The sequence below is a fragment of the Balaenoptera physalus genome, assembly GCF_965194825.1.
Source record: "Balaenoptera physalus genome assembly, chromosome: 2".
NCBI classification, from domain to species: domain Eukaryota; kingdom Metazoa; phylum Chordata; class Mammalia; order Artiodactyla; family Balaenopteridae; genus Balaenoptera; species Balaenoptera physalus.
This window is the reverse complement of record NC_138883.1, coordinates 108503858-108531689: the sequence shown is the minus strand read 5'-3', so window position 1 is coordinate 108531689 and position 27832 is coordinate 108503858. Positions and strand designations below refer to the sequence as shown.

The 27832-nt window shown below is 36.3% G+C and overlaps 1 protein-coding gene and 2 long non-coding RNA genes across 12 annotated transcripts in view; 1 reads left to right on the top strand and 2 right to left on the bottom strand.

Moving 5' to 3' along the window:
* LOC309654326 overlaps positions 1–27324 on the top strand; it is a 76352-nt gene extending 49028 nt beyond the window's left edge. For 2 of the 5 annotated variants that reach the window (XR_014260146.1, XR_014260147.1), the window contains exons 2-3: positions 9047–9495; positions 11847–12547. This is a non-coding gene — a long non-coding RNA (uncharacterized lncRNA). Of the gene's footprint in view, positions 1–9046; positions 9775–11846; positions 12548–20658 lie in introns of those variants that run through there. The other 3 variants (XR_014260143.1, XR_014260144.1, XR_014260145.1) reach the window with 3 other exon arrangements.
* Positions 1–27832, bottom strand: part of USP3 (ubiquitin specific peptidase 3) — a 222414-nt gene that overhangs the window by 38363 nt on the left and 156219 nt on the right. For 4 of the 6 annotated variants that reach the window (XM_082446768.1, XM_082446766.1, XM_082446769.1 and 1 more), the window contains 5 exons: positions 17405–17488; positions 14187–14268; positions 12562–12644; positions 10842–10955; positions 8141–8254 (listed from right to left, as the gene is read on the bottom strand). In XM_082446768.1, coding sequence (XP_082302894.1) covers positions 8141–8254; positions 10842–10955; positions 12562–12644; positions 14187–14268; positions 17405–17488 — 477 coding nt within the window. Of the gene's footprint in view, positions 1–8140; positions 8255–10841; positions 10956–12561; positions 12645–13485; positions 14123–14186; positions 14269–17404; positions 17489–27832 lie in introns of those variants that run through there. The other 2 variants (XM_082446767.1, XM_082446771.1) reach the window with 2 other exon arrangements.
* LOC309654345 lies at positions 60–8134 on the bottom strand. Its single transcript, XR_014260170.1, has 2 exons — positions 4306–8134; positions 60–3996 (listed from the first exon to the last, which is right to left on the bottom strand). It is a non-coding gene; the product is annotated as an uncharacterized lncRNA (long non-coding RNA).

The following is a 27832-nucleotide window of genomic DNA, read 5'->3' as shown; positions in this document are numbered from 1 at the left end:
TTTAATATATACAGCAACATATTCTGAGGTTACTTCTTACACTATATTCAGTCAGGAAATTCTATGGAATTCTTATACTAATACAGATCAATGACAAGTGAACAGTAATGAAATCTGACAGAAAATTAAGCTGGTACAGTTGGAAGGTAATAGAGGTTTATGTAGATAAATCCAGCAATGATATCTAAAGTACATTCATAAAATTATGGATAGGAAAGACTACTGCCTACATTTTTACAGGCATGGAAGGTTCTCTTTAATCTTTGCTCTAAGTGGCAAGTTTTCTGGCCTGGTCTTGAGTCAAAACTGCCACCACTCTTCCAGGCAGTGGTTCCATAAACAAAATTTCTTTTAACCAGAGTCCCCCCCCCCTTTTCCTAAAATTTCTCCTGGAAATAAATTATGGAAATGATCTGCCTAGTCAATGGAACTTAAATCGAAAGTAACTTTAGCATTTCACTGTAACTTTTTCTACACTATTTAGCAACCAAATATTAATATATATGTTCAAGTATTTCTTCTAAGACTCTTACGAATAAAAATGTTAAAATTCACAGTCAAAAGTATTCAAAGTTGGTAGTTCCTTTATATATCTAAGGAGGTGCTTTAAACTTTTTCAACATAACATACATTTTTTTCATGACTCAAAGGTAAGATCAGTATTTCAGGTCATATTTGAAATTCTATCACATATAAAAAATGTTTTATTCTCTCACCAAAATAACCTAATATCTAATCATTATTTTCTAAAATGGATCATGAAAACCAGTACCTTGTAGTTATGTCAATTTGCATTTTCAGACACATCCGTCCCTTTTTTAAAACAAACAATCTGCCTAATGTACATTAATGAACATTTCTAAACATACCATGATTCTCTTCTCTTTCCTTATATCAAAATACATTATTTTCTAATGTTTCCTTTACCATTAGAAACACATTTGTTGACCTACGTGAGATCATGGAACACATTGTTTTATAAAGATAAGTTATGGGATCTGTTTCAATTTGTGATCTTCACCGGATAACAAAAAGTCTATGTTTCTTCTAGCACTGGGACATTTTTTTGATTCTGACTAAAGAGACATTTACAATTCCATTTCTAAACATTTAAATAAAACCTTTCATTGATTTATCTGAAAATCTTAATAATTATTATTTAGTATATTAAATTCACCAGACTTCAGTTATCTTTTCAATTATTTCTCAGTTATACAGTCTGGGCTTCAGAGTTTCCTCTGCAGTCAACTTAGGTTTCTTCTGTTTGGTAATCATGTTAAAGGAAACACCCCTCACATCTGGGTGCAGTGTTCATGTTCTGTATACAGATTATTTCAGTGATGTCACCCAAACAGGTGTTTGTGAGTTAGTGAAGAAAAGAATTTATGAAGAACCAACTGGTATCTCTGTGACAGATCAGAATTGAGAGAGAAAAGAAGACAGAGGGAAAGCATGGTGGCTCCAATTTTAACCCTGTACCTTATCTTCACTTGTTTGTGACCTTCGATAAGCATTACCTCTTTCTCCTTAATGTCTACAGAAAATCTGTGTCATAAAGATGCTGTGAGAAATCATCCTTGGAGAGCACACTGCAAATACAAAAAGCCTAGAGATCATGAGGCATCCCTTTTGAATGAGGGGGCAGAGAAGGACAGACACTGCTGAGGCACAACGTATAGGAACACAGAGCAACTGTCTCTTCACAACAAGTTTTGACACAACGAGGCAAGCCGTATTTATTCGGATCTTAAGAACAAAGAAATGTTCCAATAAAGAATGATCAAGGAAAATGTTACTCTGCACTTGCTTAAGTGAAAGGCAGACACTGCAAATAATAAAACGGACACCACATAATACAGGCACACACAGCACTTGTGTGATGCTCCAACATGCGCAACTGTGACACATGCCTGTGCATTACCGACCATTCTCTCTGTTTTGGCAGGACCAGTACATTATGTGTAAAATGGCAAAGACCAATACGGAATAGGACATGCCTCTACAGAATCAAATTTTATCATACTAGAACAAACTTCTTGTAAAGTACCTAGGACACATTAGAATTTTAGGTTCTGTTCATATTTAAAATAAGTTATTGTTTTGTCCAAGTTATCTGCAAAACCAAAATCAGTTAAATTTAGCTATTCCTATCCAGTGTGAGGCACCAATCAAGGCTGAGTTTCTTCAAGACAAAAATACCAGAAAATGAAAATGACAAAAATGATGTTTTGTTTACAAACACACACAAAAGAATACGATAGCTAAATTCTTAGTTAGAACTAATACAGCATACCTGGTTTTATCACACTTTGCTTTGTTGTGTTTTGCAGATACTGCAGTTTTTACAAATTGAAAGTCTGTGGCAACCCTGCATCAAGCCAGTCTATTGGTGCCCTTTTCCAAAATTTGTTCACTTTGTGTCTCTGTATCACATTTTGGTAATTCTCGCAATACTTTAAACTTTTCCATTATTGTTATTATTTGTTAATGTGATCTATGATCAGTGATCTTTGATGTTACTACTGTAATAGTTTTAGGGTGCCACAAACCATATAAGGCAGCAGACTTAATAAATGTTGTGTGTGTTCTGACTGCTCCACCGACAGGCTGTTCCTGCCTCTCTCGGGCCTCTCTATTTCCTGAGACACAACAATATTGAAATTAGTCCAATTAATAACCCTCAATGGCCTCTCAGTGTTTAAGTGACAGGAAGAGTCGCATGTCTCTCACTTTAAATCAAAAGCTAAAAGGATTAAGCTGGGACTTCCCTGGTGGTCCAGTGGTTAAGAATCTGCCTTCCAATGCAGGGGACACGGGTTTGGTCCCTGGTCGGGCAACTAAGATCCCACATGCCACGGGGCAACTAAGCCTGCACGCTCTAGAGCCCGTGCGCTACAACTAGAGAGCCCGTGTGCTGCAACTACTGAGCCCACCCACCACAACTAGAGAGAAGCCTGCACGCCACAATGAAGCTCCCATGTGCCGCAACTAAGACCCGATGCAGCCTAAATAAGCAAATATTAAAAAAAAAAAAAAAAAAAAAAAAAAAGCTAAAAGGATTAAGTTTAGTGAGGAAGGCATGTCAAATGCCGGGACAGGCCAAAAGTTAGGCCTCTTGCACCAAACAGCCAAGTTGTGAAAGCAAAGGAAAAGTTCTTGAAGGAAAGTAAAAGTGCTGCCCCAGTGAAGACACGACTGATAAAAAAATGAAACCCTATTGCTGATATGAAGAAAGTTTTATCAGTCTGGATAGAAGATCAAACCAGCCACAACATTCCCTTCAGCCCAAGCTTAATTTAGAGCAAGGCACTAACTCTCCTCAATTCCATGAAGGCTGAGAGAAGTGAGGAAGCTGCAGAAGAGAAGTCTGAAGCTAGCAGAGGTTGGTTAGTGAGGCTTAAGGAAAGAAGCCACCTCCGTAACAGAAAAGTGCAAGGTGAAGCAGCAAGTGCTGATGTAGAACCGGCAGCAAGATAACCAGATCTTGCTAAGATCAATAATGAAGGAAGCTACAGAAATAACAGATTTTCAGTGTAGATAAAACAGCCTTATACTGAAAGAAGATGCCATCTAGGACTTTCCTAGCTAGAGAGGAGAAGTCGACATCTGGCTTCAAAGCTTCAAAGGACAGGCTGCCTCTCTTGTTAGGAGCTAGCTAATACAGCTGGTGACTTTAAATTGAAGCAGGCTCATTTATTATTCTGAAAAAATCCTAGGACCCTTAAGAATAATGCTAAGTCTACTTTGCCTGTGCTCTACAAATGGAACAACAAAGCCTGGATGGCAGCATATCTGTTTACAACATGGTTTACTGAATATTTTAAGCCCACTGTTGAGACCTACTGCTCAGAAAAGATTTATTACTGCTCATGGACAACACACCTGGTCACCCAAGAGCTCTGATGGAGACAGACGAGATTAATGCTGTTTCCATGCCTGCTAACACAACATCCATGCTGCAGCCCACGGATCAAGGAGTCATTTTGACTTTCAAGTCTTATTCTTTAAGAAATACATTTTGGGGGCTTCCCTGGTGGCGCAGTGGTTGAGAGTCTGCCTGCCAATGCAGGGGACACGGGTTCGAGCCCTGGTTTGGGAAGATCCCACATGCCGCGGAGCAACTAGGCCCGTGAGCCACAACTACTGAGCCTGCGCGTCTGGAGCCTGTGCTCTGCAACAAGAGAGGCCGCGACAGTGAGAGGCCTGCGCACTGCGATGAAGAGTGGCCCCCACTTGCCGCAACTGGAGAAAGCCCTAGCACAGAAACGAAGACCCAACACAGACAAAAATTAAATAAATAAAAACTTTAAAAAAAAAGAAATACATTTTGTAAGGCTGTAGCTGCCACAGATAGTGATTCCTCTGATGGATCTGAGCAAAGCAAACTGAAAACCTTCAGAAAGGATTCCCCATTCTAGATGCCATTAAGAACATCATTCGTGATTCATGGGAAAAGGTCAAAATATCAACATTAACAGGAGTTTGGATGAAGCAGATTCCAAACCTCATAGATGACTCTGAAAAAAGTTCAGCACTATTTGGAACAGCTTTATTTCGATATTTGCTAATTTACTGCAGTGGTCTGGAACCAAACCCAAACATTACTGAAGTATGCCTATATTGTTTAAAAAAACACCAAGCTGTTTATATTTTATATTTAAAGTCCTCTATTTACAAATACCCAAAAAAGATTATTATTAAATTAAATCGATCTTTTCAAGTGATATTTTATTATCTACACAGATCTTTTATATTTTCTACAAAGCCAAGTAGAATAGCTAGCAAATTCAAGAAAGATTTTTCAGTAATTTATTCATCCATCATTTTTAAACATTTAAGAAAACTAAAGAAAACTGTTTTGGGAAGTCAATGAAGATATATTAAATCAAGTTTTACATGAAAGTAGAAATAGCCTGTAAGTGACACGATGAATCAAGGGAATAAATACTATGACCTGATATGAATTATCAAGAGACTTTCCTGGAGAGTGTTAGCATTAAGCTGGATTCTAAAGAAAGAGATGTGACCACAGGCAAATACCGTAGGCAGGAACCAGATGACAGACAAATATATGGAGGCAACAAGACAAAATCATGTTAAGGAAAGCAAGGAGTAACAAAGGCTAGCAGAAAAGACTATCAAAATTACAAAAGCTAATTGTCTTTTGACCCAGCAATTCCTCTTTTAAATACCTGCATTAGATGTATGAGATTACCCACTTCAGCACTATTTGGAACAGCAAAGAGTAAGAAATGTAACCTATGTAATCACTGGTAGGGGACTATTAAATAAATCATGATGCAACCATAAAGTGGACTATTATGCAGCCATAAAATGACTGAGAAAGCTATTTATATACTAACATGAATCATCTCAAAGTAGAAAAACAAGATATGTTACCATTTATGTTAAAAATTATGCACATGCTTGTATGTATATACACACAGACGATCACTGAAAGGATACACAAAAATCTGTTAACTATGGTTGCTCCCGGAAAGCAAAATGAAAGGCTGGGGAATAGAGTAAAAGAAAAAACTTTCATTGTATAACCTTTCTTTACCTTTCGAAATTTTGAACCATGTGTATTTTTGTCTATTTAAAAAAAAATACATATTAAGGTATTTTTATGAAAAAAGAAAGGACAGGAAAAGCTGGGCATACTAGGAAGCCATAAGAAGTGTGGTAAGTAGACATACGTATGGTGGGAAGTTCAAACTCAGGAACAGTTTCCCTGCTGAGTGACTGGCTTTTGGTTTGCGTAGGAAAAGAGAAAGAATAGCTCTGATGATCTCTATGTCCAAAGCTGTTGATTACATTTAGGGTACTTTTTTTTCTGCATTTATTTAATAAATGAAAGTTGTTCCTACTTCTACATGCATGATTGTATTTCAGGCTCCTCACATTTTTTTCCCCCTTGGCCATGCCGCGCAGCTTACAGGATCTCAGTTCCCCGACCAGGGATTGAACCCAGGCCACAGCAGTGAAAGCCTGGGATCCTAATTACTAGGCCACCAGGGAACTCTCCAGGCTCCTCTTATTTCATTCCAAGGTATCACACTCCCTAGATACTGTCATATGTTAATCAAGGAAAATGGGCTTTCTAAACTTTAAAAAATTTTACTTTGGGATTATAAATACAAACATAATTCAAGACTCATTGCATTTCCACGTCGGCATGTTATAAGAACTTTTACCCTGTACACATAATAGGAGTAACAATTACGAGAAGAAAACCCTACCTCACACCTGGGCATTGTGCAGTGACCCTGCACTAAAACTTTATTCATGATATAATCTCAAGATCTAGAGCTAACCAAGAGAAAATTATTCTCTGATTACATGAAAGTAAGGAACAATCTGAATTACTACAGAATGAAGAGAAAGCCCTGCTAAGAACACATAGACATCCTATTCTGATCAGTCATTAAGGAAATCTAAGAGTTCATATGTAATAGAAATCACTCCAGAAACGCCATCCAAATTTCTCAACCTGGTTACCTATTCCAAAAGTTCTTTCCCTTCATTGGTAGGAATAATAGAATGAGTAAAATTAAGCAGCTAAAAACTTAATCATACTCACAGCTGGGCTAAAGAAACTAGAAAGAGCAGAGATACGGGCAGATTTAGATGAAAAGTAGAATTCTATTAAATGAAGAGGGAACTGAGTCACCATGGGAACCAAGTAGAAGAGTATAAAGGTGGTTGGTGGGCCTCACTGGGGCACGCGGACAAATTACCGTTAACACATCTATCGCTGACCAACACCACAAAGACCTGGGTTCTAATTCTGGTCCCAACACCTAACAGATGTATAAAACTGAACAAACTACTCTCCTCTGTCTCAGTTCTGTCTTCTTTCAGATGGGGCTAACACTTCTTACCCTGATGGGAATTTTGTTGTGTTTCTTAATGAAGATCAGATATAAAATACCTAAAGTGCTCGACACATAATAGACATTCAACAAATGGAAGCAATTTTTATATAATAACCAAACACAAAGATTAAATCCCTATCAAGAGTCTAAGGTAGGTGATTGTTAGAAATTTTATATCAAGTCCAGACGTGATTAGCAGTAACTAAATCACTTCTACCTTTCCTATTTAGAGTCAGGAAATTCTAAAATTCTTACAAAATTATTCTCTCCTTCTCAGGAGAGATTTAAATAACATGAAATATAAAAGAAATTTCCTTCAAAACAAAGACCAGGGTTAACAATAGTCAATTATGTCTGATCCTCAAGGCTAGACTCTTTGGTAAGGCAACAAATTATAGTCCTTTGAAGCTGTTACCCTTTAGACATTTCTCCATACTACCAATATATCTAAACCACTCTGAGAGAGTAAAGCAAGATATATGGCTGAGTTTTACTAGAGCATGCTGGTTTTTAAAAAGGAGAGGGCTGTACATGAGGTGCCCAAATCATGACTAGTAGGAACCATGACGTGCTTCAGAAAGATAAAATCAGCAGAAGGTGGCGAAGGCTGCCGTCAAGCACCCGTAGAGCTTCAGATCTGCTGTTACCTACAGGGAGGACTAGCTTAGGAGAAGAGGTAGATTTCTCTGACAGCAGGGCTGTTTCCCCACTCAAACGAGACCAGATAAAGAACACGGGAAACGCTGTGACTCTATAACCACATTAGGAGATGATGTGCTAATTGTGTTACCTTCTGGAAAGCGAATGAATCCCAATGGACTTAGCTACAGTCTTGTAAGGTCTTCAGAACCCAGACCAGAACAGTGGATACGATACCATGGTTTTCTACTGATTACATTTGGATTTTTTTTTTTTTAGCTGAAATAACAGGACGGTATATGATGATAATTACTCTGTATAAGATTTTGAAAAAATCAAGGAAATTTTGTCCAGTATGTTTTCCTAGAGCACGTAAGTTATTTATAAAGGCTTTGTTTTTATAACAACAAAATGCCCTGCCTTTTGTTAAAGATTTTTCTAAGGTCTATCTATTATTTAAACACATTCGTCTAGTAGGATATATCCAACTTCTGCTCTTCTCCTTAAAAAACAAAACACCGGTTTCATTATTGAGAATACCACCACTTTGTTGGAAATTGTTTCAGGAACAGTGTAAAGACTAATATTAATGTTTTAAATATCCTTCATTAAATAATACTTACCTAAAATTCGGCATAATCTTCCAAACAACATAAAATAAGGACTCTGGGCTAAATGCAGTCTGGCTACCTTGCCATAATGCACAGAGTGTCTTTCTAAACTCTTCCACCAAAGACCTAGAAAAGAGCAGGGGATGATGAGACCCTCAGCATCAGTGAGAGGCTGCTATTTCAATACACAATGACAAACTGTCTAAAATCCACAAATAAAAAATGAAAACATAAAAAGAGTTTGGTCTCTTCTGAACTAAACCTGACAGCTATGTACAGCATCTCAAAACCCATACAAATAGCAGTAATTACAGACAAGACTAGTTTTTTAACTATATGGTGAACTCTGAGTATGCCAAAGTACTGCCACACTTGTAAAATAAAGCAATGGATAAGTTACAAATCCAATTACCTAAGAATGTAATGTTTCAAAAAAACCCCTAAAACAAGTAACAGAATCTCTTTCTCCATCTCTTGCCTTTCTCCTTCCCGCCCGTCTCTAGGAGCGCACTTCCCAGACCTCTGCGTGTGACTGTCTGCTCACCTCTGCCACAGAGTTCATCTGGCCACAAAGCTTCAACACTCACCTCTATACCAATGACTCTCAAATCCAAATCTAAACTCCAGATTTTTCTCATGACCACTTTTATTCAGCTGTCTCCAGGTTCCAGCAGGAATTTTCTACTGGCTGCCCTCTTGTCTCTTCTAACTCACTGTGTCCTAAACCTGCTCTCCGTACCCTCCCTACTGCCCCTCAGTCTCCAATCGCCCCTTCTCTCACAGGAATACAACTTCCATTTTTTTCTTGGCACATGAGCTCCTGGAATAAAAAAAAATTTGAGTGTGCCCAACTTTTGACAAATTCCCTTAAAGGGAAAGAGTGGTCCCTCTTATTCACCCCTTCCTTCTGCCTTCCAGCTAGAATGAGGACGAAACGGTGGCGCGCCAGCACCATTGCGGATGACGTGGATAAGAGTCTCACCCAGGGCTGGTGGGACAGAAAGCCAGAGGAGCCCAGTGATTGTGTGAAACAAACCTAGATGGATAACCTCCAACTTTTACGTGAGAAGATAAACCACGGACGTTTAAGTCACCGTTAGTTTTGGTCTTCCATGTGTGCAGGTAAACTTACACACCTCCTCAACTTCAATGACTGTATGTGTCGATACAGCTACCATACTCGTGGATACCTGGTTGATATCACAGAGAATCTCACTATCTTCTTTCTCAACCCCTGTTATCCAGTAGGTCCCTGAGATAAAAATCATATTTTTTACTTCCTAGTACCTGAACCCTCATCCTATGGTTGAGGAACCCCACCTTAAGAGTCAAAGCCTGCCTCCTACTGTGGAAGCTGAAAAGGCCAGGTACTTGCTCTCTCAGCCCCCGCCCGCTCCCCCTTGAAGCCAGGACTCCGGTGCATGGCCTGGGTATGCCTAGCTGAAGCTGGAACAGTGCCAGATTGTTTGTGGTGGCAAAGGGCACAGTCAAGAGTGCAGGGGCAGCAGTAACGGCAGCACCCACCCAGCACCCAACTCCAGCAGTGCTGCCAATGGGAACTGCGGTGCAGCACGGACGGCGGTCCTAATGGGACACCCTCATGGATGCCTAGACTCCAGACCTGATTTTCCCCCCATCCAGTAATGGTCAGCTCACCAACAGACTTTCAATAAATTCCTTTTCTGCCTAAAATGGCCAGTGGCAATTTCTATAATTCATAACTAAACCCTAAATGACACTGATGCATCAAGTACTACTAATTCTTCCCTTAACTTTTGTGCACGTGTATTTTTTCCTCTTCATTTCACGGCTGTTCCCTCTAACCAATTACTATAAAGTGAAGAGCCTCCTTGAATGCAGGCACGTTTCAGCTCATCCTAATGCTGCTACCACAGTAAACTCTTAAAACACCACTTCTAGTGATATCATTCCATCCCTGATCCAATGCCTGGCTTCACTGCTTACTCTACACTACACACTATTCTAACACGGCCTATCCTATTCTCCCTCAGGCGTCTAGGCAGAACACTGTCAGATTATAAGACGGCTTTTCAGAATGTGTGGGGATGGGGTGTGTGGGAGCAGGGATGGGCAGGCAGGGAAAACACTACATTAAAATACATACAGATGATAAATCGTAGCCCTATTTCAGTAATGTTAAGATACCCCTTACGGTCATGATAATATGATACATCTTTCTGAACCCCAAAGAGAACATGGCTGCACTGAATTTGAATATATATTGGTTTGGCTATCAATAATCACTTGTCAATTTTTTTCCCCTTCCATATCAACTAAAAATTGACTGTATTGCTCCATAATTAATTTGATAACTACAAATTAATTTAATTATCCAAGACAGGTTTACCTAACCCTATCAGACAAATCAATTCACAAGACTAATGATATTCATGCCGGTCTATACCTAGAACTGTATTTCCTTCATAGATGTCAATTTTAGAATGCCCAAATCCACAGACTCAACGAGCAGAGCACTACATTTGTCCTGCCTACTAGGTAAATAGAAATAAAAGAATTCCAACAATTATTAAGATTGCTAGCTAGATACTTAAACACAATTGAGAGTTGTTTTGGTGGTTTTTTTATTTTTTTAATGCACGTGCCTATTAACTCAGATAATGCAATGGAAATCACCAGTAAGAGTCATTTGTTCTGTAGCTCAAAGCCAGAAAGGACATATTCTTAGACTCACACATTGTTGTCCCCCTGGCTCCTGGTGTGGTACGTTCGCCTTCCTGCTGTCTTCCCATTCCTTAACTCCACAGCAGGCAGTTCTTTGAAATAACAGCAAAACTGCTCAATGTTACTATTTTAAAAGGAAGGGAAAAAAATTAGTTTTTAAATGTACGGAGAAGTAAAGAAAGCACTATGAGACCTATACAGTATATGGATTTTGAAAATGTGATATTTCAATTTCTCATTAAAATGGTACTCAATGCAATCTCTTAACATTGCATTTCTTCATTAAGCTTCCTCATTTACTCCAAGAAAACAATATAAGGGGGACTTCCCTGGTGGCACAGTGAGTAAGACTCTGCACTCCCAATGCAGGGGTCCTGGGTTCAATCCCTGGTCAGGGAACTAGATCCCACATGCATGCTGCAACTAAGAGTTTGCATGCCACAACTTAGGAGCCCTGGAGCCACAACTAAGGAGCCCGCCTGCTGCAACTAAGACCCAGCACAACCAAATAAATAAATAAATAAATATTTTTTAAAAAGAGAATGTAAGTAGATGACTTTGCAAAAATAAACAAAGGCTTTAAAGCAAAATCTCTGTTCTAGAAATCCTCAATTCCCCCTTCCCATCTATAGACTGTCACCATTTCTTTCTTTTCAGGGTCTTTGTTCCCAAGTGTTCAATAATTTCCTCAAATAAAAGCAAACCATGAAACCAACCATATTGTTTAAATACACTATACAGAGTAACAAGGAGAATTCAGTAGTGACTAGAATTTCTTCTTTGAGCAAGACTAGATAAGCTGAAAGCCAGTACCTTTAAAGAGAGATCACACATGGCTTCTGTTCCTTATTAGCAAGGTGGCCTTGGGAAAATAATTTACTGTGGTCTTTGATACCACATTAAAATCTAAAAGAATGCAACTTTCTAAATAATTTCTTCTGTATAACTTAGGTCAGCCTTGTTGTCTATTTTATTTTTCCTGCTCATCTTACTCTTTTTTTTTTTGGCCACGCAGCATGTGGGATCTTAGTTCCCTGACCAGGAATCGAACCTGAGCCCCCTGCAGTGGAAGCACAGAGTCTTAACCGCTGTACCACCAGGGAAGTCCCTGCTCATCTTACATTTTGAAGATCTTCTAAACATCTGATTTTATGACCATACTTAAGACTCAACTAATGACTGAACTAAGTTATCTGAACAAGTTTCCTTATAGCCCAGGGGTCTGCAAACTATGGCCCACAGGACAAATCTGACCCTGCGCCAGTGAGCTTTTACATTTTTAAGGTGAGTTTTATATTTTTAAAGAGTTGTTTAAAAGGGAGAGGAGTGTTGAAGGGAGGAGAAGAATGTGTGAGAAGGCCTGGATGTGGCATGCAAAGATTAAAAATATTTATTTAATCTGGCCTTTTACAGAAGTTTGCTGGCCTGTGCTCAAGCCTATTCAAGAAGGAACAGGAACTAAATAATAACAGCTAACAGTTATTTACTGCTAGGCACTGTTCTAAGCACTTTATGTAAATTATATAATATCTTCCCGACTACCCCGTGAGGTAGACTATTATCCCCAATTTCACTGATGAGAAAACTAAGGCACAGGGAACTGAGGTAACTTGCCCCAAGTTACTAGGCTAGAGTTAGTGGCAGAGATAGGATCTGAACCCAGAGACTTTGCTCTTAACCATTCCACCAGAAACTAACGTCAGATACTTAAGCTCTGACTGTAACAGTACCTGAGTGACTGAAGGATGGCGTTCATGAAACACGTGTTCCCCAAATTCCGAAGGCCTGTGGCACAAATGGCAGTGGTGCTTCCCTGTAAAATGGAACAAGAGGTGGCCTTCAGTAATACCAAGAGAAGGCCAACTGCTTCAACATCAAAGAAGAACAAAGGCCTATATTTGAAACTCTAGCAACAAGCCAGTTCGGAATTGATACTTTTCAGTCCAACAAATATTTCAAATTCTCTTTCTACTCTCTGTAAGCGTGTCTGGATATTTTTAGAAGGCTGTTTCGGATCCTAGGATTGTTCTAAATGGAAGCTTATGAGGAAGTCACCATTAATAAGTACTGTGAAAAAAAAAAAAAAAAAAGTACTGTGGAGTACACAATGCAAAAACCAGGAAGATCCTTAAAAGAAATAAGTTTAAGACTTAATGCCGTCATAGACTCTATTAAAGCTACTACAAATTGGAAAAAATATAAACATACCAAGTATTTCTGTCCCCCAGCTTTTAACTCTAAGCCATGCAAATGACCAATACATGTTTTCCTAGCAATGGAATATCAATCTGAAAAAACTACCTGAACTTCCCTTAAAGACTAAGGCTTCGTTTTTTGATTAGCTGTACAAATGCACTGTGATGTCTGAATACTACACACGGTTAGTGAATCTACCCATCCAACCCAAAGTATCACTTTAGCTCTTTCTTCCACAAAATTGTAATACTTAATTGTGTGTCTAAACACAGCTAGCATGACAGCAGAGAGGTAGATGCAGGACAAAATTACTGGTATATTTTACAATATTTAGTCATCTTTAAACTTTGTTACTCCATTAATGGCCGTACATCTGGTAAGAGATGGGTATCAGAATGAGGAAGCATATTCTTTTATGGTGAAATTGTATTAATGAAGTCCTAAGGAATAAAACTTACCAAAACTTCAGACCCAAAGCTTTTTTTTTTTTTTTTTTTTAATTTATTTATTTTTTGGCTGTGTTGGGTCTTTGTTGCTACGTGCGGGCCTTCTCTAGTTGAGGTGCACAGGCTTCTCATTGCGGTGGCTTCTCTTGTTGCAGAGCACGGGCTCTAGGCGCACGGGCTTCAGTAGTTGTGGCACACAGGCTCAGTAGTTGTGGCTCACGGGCTCTAGAGCACAGGCTCAGTAGTTGTGGCACACGGGCTTAGTTGCTCCGCCGCATGTGGGATCTTCCCGAACCAGGGCTCGAACCCGTGTCCCTTGCATTGGCAGGCGGATTCTTAACCACTGCACCACCAGGGAAGCCCCAGACCCACAGAATTTGCACTAGGGACCTTTAACAGAAGGAAGCAAGGATCTTTGGGATCCTATAGAGATGGAGTAATAAGGTACATGAGCAGGCGTTAAGAACAAATGCCTGCTGAGGCGGAGGAGCACGGTAGTCACCCTGACGGAAGGAAGGCACTGACAGACTCGCTGGGGTGTTTAGTCACGTCAAGAATCGTTAGTACAAGTAGCAAACATTTTGTAAAATATTCCAAATCCAAGGCATACATTTATAAAAGTTTATAAAGGGCAACATTAATGTTAGAATTGTAATCAAACAGTGACTAGATCTCAACCAATTCTTATATTTGAATACATTTTAATTACTTACATTTACTTTTAGTAACTTGCTGTTCAGTGATGAGTTTTCCAAAAGTTTTCTTTTCCTATGCCTGTCAGCTGTGAAAGCTGAGCTATTAAAGCACAAACAGACAGTCAAAAAGACATTCATACATACACAGCACTGCACAGCCGGACAGAGTAAACATGGCTGTTCTAAGTATCTAGGGTATGGAGCCCCGCCCTGGCTGCTTAGCCAGGCCAGGAAGTGACCCGTTAGGCCACTGTGGCCCACAAGCATTTCAAGTAACTGAGGAGTTCCACTTCCCTTGGAAATCCCCACTGCTCCTCCAGCAGGGTGGCACTGGAGGCTGCCACCCCCAGGCGCTGCCCAGAAAAGCTGGCCAAGTGGATGTGGTCTGTCGGACAGGCCCTCTCCTCCACCGCTCTATCTACCTAATCAATGGTGAAGCTTCAAACAAGAGAACACCCACTACTCATAAAAAAGAAAAACGCTGGTCTGACATGATTATTCTGAGATTTAACATTAAGTCTCAAATACTATGCCACTTCTTTCTTAATTTTGATAAAGGTATCATGTTTTGTTAATATGTTGTAATAGATGATGATATAATCTGAGTTTGCAGAATGATAAATAAGTTATAGGCACATAGGCATATATCAATTCATTTGATTCAGCTATGCTACAAAGCATATTCTAAAACAAATCCTAATTAGCACATAAATTCTGAATTTAAATTATCTAAATGTTTCTCATTGAAAGAGATATTAAGTTTGAAATTTATTAGAAAATAATTCCTATCGTCAAAGGGTCACTTTAAAATTATTATGTATCAGGGGAACTAATCTAAAGGAAGTGAAAGTTACTGTTAAACAACATAGACTTTTTAAGTCTACCAACTCTTTCCCATCTTCCAAAAGTACCAGGCTAATCCAAAGAAAATACGTAATTATTTTTCTTTCCAGAATTTCCACATGAACTGTCTTTAGAGCATCAGATCTAGTGACAGTCAGCTGTTTCAAATCTAAAAATATTCTTAGGAAAAATGTCTTCAGAAATGTATGTCCCTCTCAGTGTACTGGTGACTACAAGGTAAGAAGAGATAATCCCATATGTACTACGATGTTAAGTTATTCCTTCACAAATTCTGTAGGTAAAGAAGTTCAGTCACGAGCACAGTGTATATACTGTGACAATGCCTAATAGTTAACTTTTAGTTTTAACCTATACAAAAAATGCATTTAGCTTTTTAAAAATATGTTATTAAATTTTACCATCAATGATTCTCAACATGGCAGAATCCTTTCGATCCACGCTATTTAATATGGTAGCTGCTCACAACATGTGGCTAATAAATTTAAATTAATTAAACTTAAAAATGTAAAATTCAGCTCCTCGTCACACTAGCTAATTTTCAAGTGCTCAACAGTCACATGTGTCTAGTGGCAACCATACTGGACAGTGTAGATTAATACAACGTTTCTGGTGCGCAGTGCTTCTCCAGAGGATACGCTAAACAGTCTAAAGTAAAACTCAAATGTAATCATAGTTCTTTCATTGTAGCTTCCATTACAGATTAAAGGCTATGTTTGAAAAAATAAAAATAAATTTAGGTAATGTTTATCGACATAGAAAAAGGATTGCAAGGTAGCTTTTTCAATGGGGCCAAGGAGAAGTGTAGACAAGGCAGTCTCTGTGACATCTTTTACCTGATGAAGAAATAAATGAAAATAAAAGATTCAATATCTGCATAAATGCATGCAGGTTCTTGAACGTCCGGTTTTCCCTTTGACTTAGTTCTGATGAATTTATTTGTCATTGAGATGATAGTCTTTTCTTAGAGAAAACTATAAATGGCAGGAAGAAATAATTTGGTAGCTACCTACTTCTGTAACAAAGAATCACGTTAGTAAGATCTTTACAATGACATCACCACACCAAAGAGTGATATTTACATAAACTACTGCAGGACTCTCCTACTTCACAGTTAATTGTGATTATTTCAGACCAGATTCAATATTCTAGATCTGTGTGTCTATACCTGTGTCCCTAACCCTAGATATGCTCCTGCTGCTTTGTTCAAATTAAAAGGGAGGAGGCGCTCTGAAGAAGTGAGGAGCCCCAAGATGACCAGCCAAGGCGCACTTAAACCCAGACTGTTCTAATTAGCTCCGATTTCAGAGAAATCAGTTCTTCCCTTATCAGCTTATAGTCTATTTAGACAGAGACGTGCACAGAGACTTTGGTTAACCAAAGCGAGACAGTGTTTCACTCAAAGAACTGAGGTTATTCCCTCTCAGCACTCAATTTTAAAATACTCTGTTGGCTTCACGTGTAAGTTTGCTAAAGGACTCCCACTTGTGGCATGTTCTCACAATACCATTTATACATCGACTGTCAAAATAAATAAGATGTTGTAAAGCAATTACACTCCAATAAAGATTTTTTTAAAACAACAAAAAATAAATCAATTAGATGGCACCTGACGATTAGGGGTGATTTACACAAATTTCACCTGAGTCAGCGACCATTCCAGGGCCATGCTTCTATCCACTGCAGCTTCAAAGACACTGCTACTGGGGTTTCTATTTACTGCTTGAATTTTGGGTCTAGTGAGTTTTATCTGACTAACCTGTTTGGCTATAGCAAAAAATAATTCTATTCACTTAAGCAGTTTAATTTCTTTATGATGACAAAGCATTTCACAGCTTCCTATACTTTCAAGTGATAAATACTGTCCCGAACAAAAAAAGGAAAAGAAGAAACTAGGATCTTGTGCTATCACATAGATGCACGCTGAACAATAATATAATTAAACCTATTTTCCCTTGATGCATAAATTTCAGAGTTTCTAAGAAGACCTCATAATACATTTGGATAAGGATTTTCTAATATCGAAGGTAACTCTATAATGATTTTGTATCACTTTTTGCCCTTCCCTTGCACTACCAAAATTCCCCTTGCAAATAAACTGAGGAGCTTCTAAGTTGGTGGATAATAACTAAAAAACAGGCTCTGGAGCCCTTGGATATGGTTTATGACAAATATTAAACAAAATAAATGCTGAGCTATGATCACTGACTATGGGCATTTTCAGATACCCAACTCCAAAGTTTGTTTTGTTCACATTTCAATCACACTAAAAACATGATGAAGTTATGGAACTCATAAACAAAAATCCCACTCAGAAATGCTGAAAGACCCCTCAACCCCACTCCATCCCTTCTTTCCCCAGGCCTATTACTTACTTTTCCAAGTTCTGTAAGTGTTCTCTGACTTTCTGTACCAGTCCCAGCTTGGTGTCATTAATCACAAAATCATCACAGCGATAACTGCAAGGAAAGTATTAATCAATGTGTGTAAAGAGCTTGAGGAAACCACAGTAATGAAATCACTAAAAGGCCTGGCTACTGCCAAGATGATCACATGCCTCTGCAGGCAGTTACTGTCAGTGGTGAGTTTAAAGAGGACTTGGAGTCCACAATGGAATGCTTTTTAAGAGTCCTGTTAAAAAGCCACGTAGGCAATGAACACCAGTTTCCTGACACATTTTTATTCAAAAGCTCTTCAATTCCTCTTTCAAAAATGAAATACGCTACTACATGTGTTATATTCTTTTCAGTGGTGTATAATACATGGAAAATGAAACACAAAGCACCAATTCTGTTCATGCAGTGCGAAGCCTAAATCTTTAATGTGATCCTTCCCAACTCAAATTAATGGGGAGTTTGCAGGGAGCAGAGATTTAAGAGAAAAGCAGGAAAAAAGTAATTAACCTGTAGGGATATTTGAATTAAAAAACTAAAAGCCATATATTTTACACATAATTTAATTTAAATAAACTGAATTCAGACGGTTGAGAAGAATGAATCTTTTCATTCCAAGGTGTTAGAAAACAAGTATAAAACAGTGGCTACATCTTTCAGGAAACTGATAACTGCTTTGAAGAAAGACATTTAAGATGTTCCTTAAAACTGATATTGTGTGTGTGTGTGTGTGTGTGTTTTAGCAAGTCAACAAGCAAATAATATAAGGAATCACACATAATAAACTTTAACTTGTACATTAGCATTCAATTTTCTTCCTAGAATAAGGCCATTTTTAATAAAAACAATTTACAAGCTAGTACCAAAATATTCTTTTGAACTGCAGCTTTGTACAAAACCACTTATTATGACTACCAAAGAATAATGACAATAACATTGCCATTCTGAGCAAACAAAACTTTGAATGCATAGCAATTAGTAAAAATTAGGTCATCTCTAGCAGAATCCAAAAAACATTTCTTACATACCTGAAACCAGTCTATAAAAAAATTGTGAATAGGATGGGGGAAAGTAATTTTTTTAAAAAGAGATTATTACACGCAAAAGCATGGCTTGTGTCTCTTATTCACAGAATTCAAAATGTAAGCGAGTGCTTTTGAAAACGTTAAGTAAAATATATATGTAATAATTTAACACACCCCTCCGCATTAACTGACTGCCTATGTTGTCAATCAAGAGTCTCTAACGTATTCTCCAAGCTCCCATGGTCAATCCTTAACGTTTCTATAAATAGCAAAAGCTACCTTTTACATCCTAGACCGTTTCTCTGTGATCAAAGTACCAGCAATGGCAGGAAAATAATTCCTTATCAGTTTTATGACAAAGACATAAAGGAATTAAATTAGTGAAAAGGTTTAATTCCTTGCTTCCTCTCAGCATAAATGTTAAGAGGGTTAAGGTCTACTCTGCAAATTTGGGCTTAAGGCACTTGGTTCCTCCATGAACCTCAGGCATTCACTAAAGAATGAAATTGTATTGTTACTCTAATTCCTGCTTACATTTTCATTCTATGTTTGCATAAATATATGCATGTATTTTGGTTAAAAGAATACCCAGTGTTCAAAACAAAAATAACTCCAAATGCTAGTGTTCATCTGGGGAATGAAGTCTAAAAGTAAATTCAGATCATCTTTCATGTATTTACATGCTGCTAGAATATCTCATTGAAAAGTAAACCCCTTAGCTTCTACAAAAAAATGGTTGCTTTGTTTAAAGAAACATTGTTTCAGATTATATGAAATAACTGATTTTTTTCTTATTAAAGTAATTCTTTTTGGTGTGACATGAATTCAGCATTTAACATTTGTTAAAGGAACGTTTTCATATATTGAAATACAGATTCATTTACGGCCTTGCTCCATTCTGAACTAATCTGACTTAACTGGGTCTAGTTGCTTCATCTCTTTGAATGTTCACCATTAAAGTGAATAAGTTTCTCTAGACTCTACAGCTGTCCTAATGTGACTAACGCAACTGAGGAAATGCATTTTAATCTTTTAAAATTTTAACTGACATAAAATTTTATTTAACTAAGGCAGTATAAAATATATTTCCATTAAATACTTTATGGTTTTGGTAAAACTATATTTCACTTTTATTATGACATCATATAAGATGTACTGCAGTGCACAGTGTGGGTGCACGTGTCATTTCCAGGATCACACATAAGCGTATCACCAGTCTAGTTTATGTCAACAGAAGGTTTCAGTTATTTTTCTATGCAATAATGAAGCGCTGTAACGTGCTTATTTGAATAGTTTCTGCAGACAGCAGGAGTTACAGTGATACCTATGTAAATCATAATTGGTAGTTGAACTGAAATACTTATTTTAATAATTAATATAAATAAATTATTTTTCTGGGTTAAAAACTAACAATGAAAAAAAAATTTAACTTCCAAATGAAGTTTGGAACTTTTAAAAAAGATTACACACAAATGTGTAATTGACAACATAGGCACACTAATGAGGCAGAATCGAGTGGAAAAGGTGTATCACAAATTTTACAAATAATGGCAATTACGATTTAATACAGCAGAGCCAAATTAATAAGCTGTGTAAAAAAAGTTTTAAGATAATAAAGTAGACAATATTGAGTCATTTTCAGCAAATGCATAGTAATTTAATAAGAAGTTGCTTCTCTACAGTCAAAAAATAATCAATGAAATTTGTCACAATCAATGAAATCAGAATGAAATGTATAACAAAGAAGTTTCTTAGTGATTTTAAGGATTTGAGCTTGTAATTCTGGCAAGCTTTAAAATAGCTTTAATTCTTGCTCAAGAAAGAAAACCATTTTTAGATGGAGAGATGAAACATTAAATTATTATTTCAGTTAAGGGAGTTATGTTTTAGAATTTGAGATAAAGATCAAAAAGGATATTTTACAAAAAGTGAAAGATCTTCAGCTGATCCACCAAGCAATTGTTAGTGAATAAAAGACCTTTCTAACATTATTAAAGATCAATTCATTCAACATTTGAAAATTGTAAGTACTTTTACTTTTAGCTTTAGATGAGTTTTACAAGACAAGAGACAATGGCCAATTAATACTTTGCGTACGTTTTGTTTCAAATGACTTCCAAATTGAAATGTCTTCATCTATTTGCAACCTTAAAAACAATCAACCGCATGTTGTAAATATTTTTTAATCTTTTACATGTCACTTTCGGCTAGACAGGAAAAAGTTTCTATCAAGACAGACAAGGACCTGCTACGTGGGATCAAAAACCCGGATTTAATGGAATTATTTCCCTTATTTGATCCACTGCATATTAACATATTGAAAATATCTGTGCTCTAAAGTAGACTGTATCATGGATGCAGTTATTAAAATTGTTCAGTATACATGTGCAAATGCTCTGACTCATCACCAGTTTATGGAACTGTTAAAAGAAACAAAGATAATGAATATAATGACTACATGTTCTTTGCCAATGTTCACTGCTTGAGTCATGGAAGAATTTTACAAAGGTTTACTGTACTGTTAACTCTAATTCAAGATTTTCTTGAAACAAAAGGAACACCTGCCAATATTGAACAAAGAGAAAACATCACAGCATGATTTACATTTTTTCACCTATATCACAGTGCACATGAATGAGCTAAATTTAAAGATCCAAGGAGAGAGTAAAAGCTTGTTTGTGACCTAGCTAGACAGGCATGAGAATTTATGTTAAAATTTAAACTATTCCTAATACAAATCAATAATGATTTTACACATTTCAACACGAACAAATATACAGAAGATTTTAAATACAATAGCATTATGTAAGTTGTCTGCAAAATCTACAAGAAAAATTGAAGAATGCTTTGTTGATATGGACAAACTTGGAGTTGATTTTCAGTTTATATAATGATCCTTTGAATTTGATGTTGATAATACTGAGTGGTTGCAAGAGTTAGTGGATTTACTTAAATTAGATACAGTTTTGAGACTGATATGCTTTTGCTTCGGACTCAATTATTCTAAAAAAGATGAGTCAGTCTTGTCAAAACAGATGCCAAGTACTAAAGAAAATGGGTTTTTTTGGTACTTTATTCATTTATTGGAAAATTTTTAATAGTGTTTGGAATCTACATTTTTAACTGCAATTTTTACGACTAAATACAGATCAAGCATTTCTGATGAAAAGTTAGCATCTGAATGGAGATGTGCTGTACGTGTAAAATACATACTGGATTTTGAAGGTTTCATATTAAAAAAAGATGCAAACTATGTCTAATAATTCTATATGGATTACCATGTTGACATGATAATATTCTGGATAACTGGGTTAAATAAAATATACAGTTAAAATTAATCAACCTGTTTGTATTTGCTTTTTTAATGTGGCTACTAGAAAATTTTAAATTACATATGTGATGAATTATTTCTCTTGCACAGCACTGCTAGCCTAGAAAATATCTAAGATACTAGCTGTTCTACTATAATACTACCCAATATTATAAAAAGGTAATAAATATAACTGTAATGAACTATAAGAAATCAATTTTATTTTGGCTGAGTTTGTTCTCACTGGCTTAAAAAATTTTAAGTTTTCACAATTGTCCTTATTGCCAAGAGTCAATTTTAGATCTTCTTACAGTCACTATGAAGGACATTTACTTCTAAGATTCTAACTTTTGTCCTGTCTGAATTCACCACACTATACAAGCGTTATTAGATGACAATGATAAAAGGAAAGCACCTGCTTCCACAGGTCAAAACGTCCAGGGGCGCCTGGCACGTGGTAGAGGGTCAATAAATGTCAGCTTCCTTTTGCTGTGTAACCAGGGCTGCCTCACAGCACACCTGCCTCACAGCACACCCGTCTCTAGCTGCCCCCATCCCCTGTTCTGATTTCTTCTTCCTCCCTGGCCCAGAGGTCAAAAGAAAATAAGTAACAAAAGTATGAAGTAAATAAGAATTTAAATGTTGTCTGGTTACCTTAGTCTTTAGCTGAGAGGCTGGTTTCTGCTGGTTTCAAACCGGAAACTATCCCACTAATACTGATACTAAGAAGTCCCAAGGCAATAAGAAGGATTTAAAGTAAACAAGTTCTAAAAATCTCTTCCTGGTTTACAATTGTGTTGAAGGTATTAGGTCAGTATTATGCTTACCTCTAACACCTGAAAAAAAATAAAATTTAGCCACTATTCTTAGTTTTCCCTTCAAGGAGATTACACCAGAATAAGTACAAAAAAGTGCAAAACTTGTAGGCTGTGTTTCAAAGCTTCTAGATTGCTCCTCTGAAACTTGGAATGCATTTCCCACTTTGAAATAAATATTGTTATAAAATATGGTTAAATGTTGCAAGGTGAAAATACACCTGGTTCCCAAAACGTAACTGAAATAATATAAAAAGTTCTACTCCTCTTTTTCTTCTTTCTACTGAGAAATTGGAGCTGAGGTCCAGGTTTTGGCATCTTTTCATATAAACAGGATTTCACATGTCTAGCAAACAAAAGCCAGTAACTACCTATATTACACAACCAACTTTTAGGCTATTATATTAACACTTAAGCAAGTTTAAATTTAGTGATTTTAGGTGATTCTTCAAGTAAAGATGAGCTCTACCTCTAACAGACTACTTGTCAGACAAGGAAAACGTTTACTTCTGTATTTACTAAAAAGAAAGAACTGTTTAAGGAAATTTAAGTAAACTGAACACTAAAGACAAAAAAATAATACTTAGAAGTCATATCAGGCAACATATTAGAGATGTTAGATAAGGAAATCAGATATAAAAAGGCAGGGAAGGAGAAGGTACTGGTATCTTTCTCTACTTCTAACACCTTGAGACAAATATCATCTTAGCTATGTAAAAATTAGTCTCAAACCAAATTCCTTGAACCAAATATGACGCTAAAGTAGTTTTAAAGTACTTCAAGCCAACAGTTAATAAACTGATTAAATGTAGAGTAGGGTATTATATATATACTGCTGTTCAGAGCAGAAGATAAACAATTAATTTTACTACCTTGCACTGAAAGAACATGTAGCAGGTAGCAGGCAAATTTTCATAAGAAATACCAATTATTTATACTACTATATAATTTGGTAAAAAACGGATAATATCACAGCTCAAGTTATTTCAAATTCTGCTTATTCTAATAAATAGCAAAATTGTCCAATTTCTTCATTACATTGATTCCTTATGTGTACATTTTTAAGATTGTGATTTTTTCTAATTTCTAGCATCTAATCATGCCTAATCCTTTCTAAATATTTTTCTCTCTATAATCTCCCCCAAACCCATCTTTTTCCTCCTCTATCTCAACTAATATTTTATTCTAAACCTTGGTTATTTCCTTTGGTATGATATCCCCGTCCGCCCGACCCAAATACAGTGGCTTTCAAATGCATAGATATCTGTAGACGAATTAAGCTATAGTATTTGATGGTCCCTGCAATGTCGACCTTACCTAAATTTTCTTCTCTCTCATCTTTCCCTCCCAATCTTCCCTTTCACTTCAGTGTTACCTGCTTTACATTTAGAATTAGGCTTTCATTCCATACACCACCAACTCCCTTACCCTCCCTCAGTATTTTCCATGTAGCACCATTCACTTGTTTAACAGCAAAAAATATTCCTTACTTGGTCATCCCTATCTGTACTTTTTCCCCATTCTCCAAAAACTAAAACATGCAGCATGGCTCAATCATTTTCTCGTCCTAAAATTTAATGTGGGTTTACCTCCTTTTAAAAATTCTAATTTTAGAAACACTTGTTTCCTTCCTATTTCCACCCTGCGCCTCATGCCCTCTCTAATTATAAAAGGAAAAACACCAGTCCACTAAGACGAAATCTTCAAATTATTTTCAATGGCTCCTAATCAGATAAAAAATAAGCCACAAAACTGAGCATCCATCACCCCCAACACATTTACACGTTTGTACTAATTATATATGCAAGTAAATCTAAATTAATATGCATATAGTATAAAAAAAGAAAAATTTTAGAAGAATGAGCTAGAAATGAAATAAACTTTTTAAATGTCTTCATACCATTATTAAACTAGTATCTCAGAGTATAATACATACATAGGGTGAGGTTTGACATTAATGATAATGGATATAAATTCATACTTCACACAGTCTCAAACTTTCTGTCCAACTTATCAGATCTGATTAGTCTGTGTTTTTATTAGATAGCCAATATTTTTACTTTGTAATGTATTTGATGAGCTCAGAGTAGGAGTGTATGTCAGCTTACCTTTTCCTTGTTCACCAGTATTTGTGTTACTATTGTTACTGTTATTATCTTGGAGGATTTTTTCTCATAAAAAATCTTTTAAAATGTGTATCCATTTGAAGAGGGTTGATTCTTGGTAAAATTAAATAAATCCATGTAACTAGGCAGACAAACACCGTAACATACTGCACAATGCTAAAAGTGAACAAGGGTGAGGACGCCACACGTGACGCTGATTCAGGACACTCCGTGTGTGGTTCATGACACACAACCACCTAGTCTACACACCACTGGCAGTAGGTATTTTAAATATTTGCCAATGCTTTTTTGCCAGATAAAAAGTTTTAATAAAAGTTCTGCTATTTTCCTCCCATACCTTCAAGTGCATTATTTTAGAGACCACTGCACTAAAGACTAGGTCCCTAACATACAGCTGGTTCTCAATGAATATTTATGTATTGAATAAAAGTAACATATCCGCTATTTTGATTTTTTTGGATGTCGTGCACATTATGTTCGAGGACCATCATGTTCATCAGACCCTGTCTCCAGGAAAACTTTTGAAGGTAAAAATTTGAGGGGGAAAGGAATTGTTTACAATGTCAAGTTTTCTTCACAAAGGATCCATATCTTTGCTTTGTGTCTTTCTGTAATACTTATTCCTAGATTTAGTTTATAATTTTTGTCATTATGTTGAATGTTTGTGTTTTTGTTTGGTCATTTCCATTTTTAACTAATGACTGCTAATGAAGAGAAAGCTATTAGTTTCTGTATATTTATTATGTATCACCATCTCAAAATTAATTATTAATTCTACTTGTTGTTTTCTACTAAAGTCCCCCGGAGTTTTCTCAGCATTATATAATTTGAAAGCAGAAATAATTTGTTCTTTTCTAATATTTATACCAACAATTTACCTATTCTGTCTTATTTCAATGGCTAGAACTGCCAAAGCAATGTTTAATAATAGTGACGATGATGTAAATGATGATAGGAAGTATTTGTCTTGTTTCTCATGTTAATGGAAATAGCTTTAGTGTTTCATCAATTTGCATATGATGTTTGCTTTCTTTGGGGGGGACTATCATATTTTAATAGTTTCCTTTTATTTCAATGTTATTAGTTTTTTAAAAATCAGAAATGGCTTATTTATAAATGTATTTTTGCTTCTAATGATACAATAATCTGGGATTCCCTTTAAAATGAATATGTTGGCAGACTAGTGAAATTAACTCAGTAATTACATAATTTTTCTTTTTGACACATTTTATTGGGTTAGATTTGCTTTAAGTTATACTTATTTACAACTATTTTAGTTAGTGAAATTGACTTATTTTCTTTTTGGAGTTTCTATCAGATTTTTGTCTTAAGGTTTTTAAAGTTTCATAATATTAATATACTCAATGTTAAATTTTAATCGTGTGAGGCTACACTGTCTGCTATAGTAGCTACCAGTACATGTGGCAATTTAAACATAATCATTAAAATAAAATAAAACATTCAATTCCTCAGTCCTACTAGCCACTTTTAATTGCTCAACTGCTACCATATTATATGGCGCAGATGTCACACTCAAAACAAAGAAAATCTCTCTCTCTTTCTCAGCTTTAAAATTCTAAAGCTTTTTCCATTCCTGTTGTAAGTGCTATTGAAGCTACCCAAGTCACAAGTCTCCACATCATATTCTTGAAGCACTAAGAAAATATTCCCAGACCAAATCATTCTTCACCCACGTGAAACGAAGCAATCAACATACAAATGAACCTGATTTTTTTACGCAACAGTAAAGGAACAAGTCCTTTAATCTACTAGCTGTAAGGCAATCTTTATACAGTAAGTCATGTATAATACTAATACCAAAGAAACAAAATCAAAAAACTGTAATGCAAAAAGTACCCCTCAAGAAAGGGCAATGGCAAATCGATCAAGTTTTAAATTCCTTTTCATTCCCTTGTATAATAGATAACATCATAATATGACACCTAGAGTAAACTTTGACCTCCAGTTTTATTATAAATGACAGATATAGTTACAGAAAACAAAAAACAAAACAAAACCAAAAAAGCTGATATTCCAGTGACTTCATCTATTTCAAACCAAGAAAAGTTAAATCCAAAGAACTCTTTTAGAAAACAAGCTTATTTTTAAATTCTCTTTTATTCAATTCTAATGCACAGCCATCAACTAAGCCAATTTTGGAAAATTAGAATACTTGCAGAGAAAACTCATTTCCTTTGTTAAAAGCAGGCAAGTACCAGCTTATTAAGAAAGAGCCTTTTGTTTTCAGACCACGTGCTAAAAAGTTTCTTTTTAATAAAACTTCAAAATACTGTTTTTAAATAAACAAAATTCTTCCTGTTCTCTAATCTTTACAACACTGAAAATTTGTGCCCAAAAAGTTTATAAGGATAGTCAACAAAAGATCTTCCCCTTTTTAATTTTTAATCACAACTGCCTTTGAAAATGATTCAGCATCCATTTAAACCCACAAATAAAAGCTTTATTTTTATTAGTTTTAATTAAAACTGCTATTTATTATAGGTGTTTAAAATCTAAAATACAAGTCTTTTTTCTAGACAAATGAATGACTCACATTTCATAATATTTCTTTGTTTTAAGGAGTGCTTTAAAACATTACCCTGCCAGGAAGGAAAAATTCTAGTAATTTAGTTTTTTTTTTTTTTTTAGAAGGAATTTTTGGGGGGGGGGTTATTTATTTATTTATTTATTTATGGCTGTGTTGGGTCTTCGTTTCTGTGCGAGGGCCTTCTCTAGTTGCGGCAAGCGGGGGCCACTCTTCATCGCGGTGCACGGCCCTCTCACTATCGTGGCCTCTCTTGTTGCGGAGCACAGGCTCCAGACGCGCACGCTCAGTAATAGTGGCTCACGGGCCTAGTTGCTCCGCGGCATGTGGGATCTTCCCAGACCAGGGCTCGAACCCGTGTCCCCTGCATTGGCAGGCAGACTCTCAACCACTGCGCCACGAGGGAAGCCCTAGTAATTTAGTTTTAATACTCCTTTCATATTTTTGAATTCTCAGAAATTCAGCTGTTGTTGATAAGTTGACAAGACTATGTCAGATGTTAAAAATTATCTGTTCAGTATTTTAAATCTATTAACTCCAAATGTCTATCTACATAAGAAGTCAAATAAAAGTTCCTAATTTTAATCTT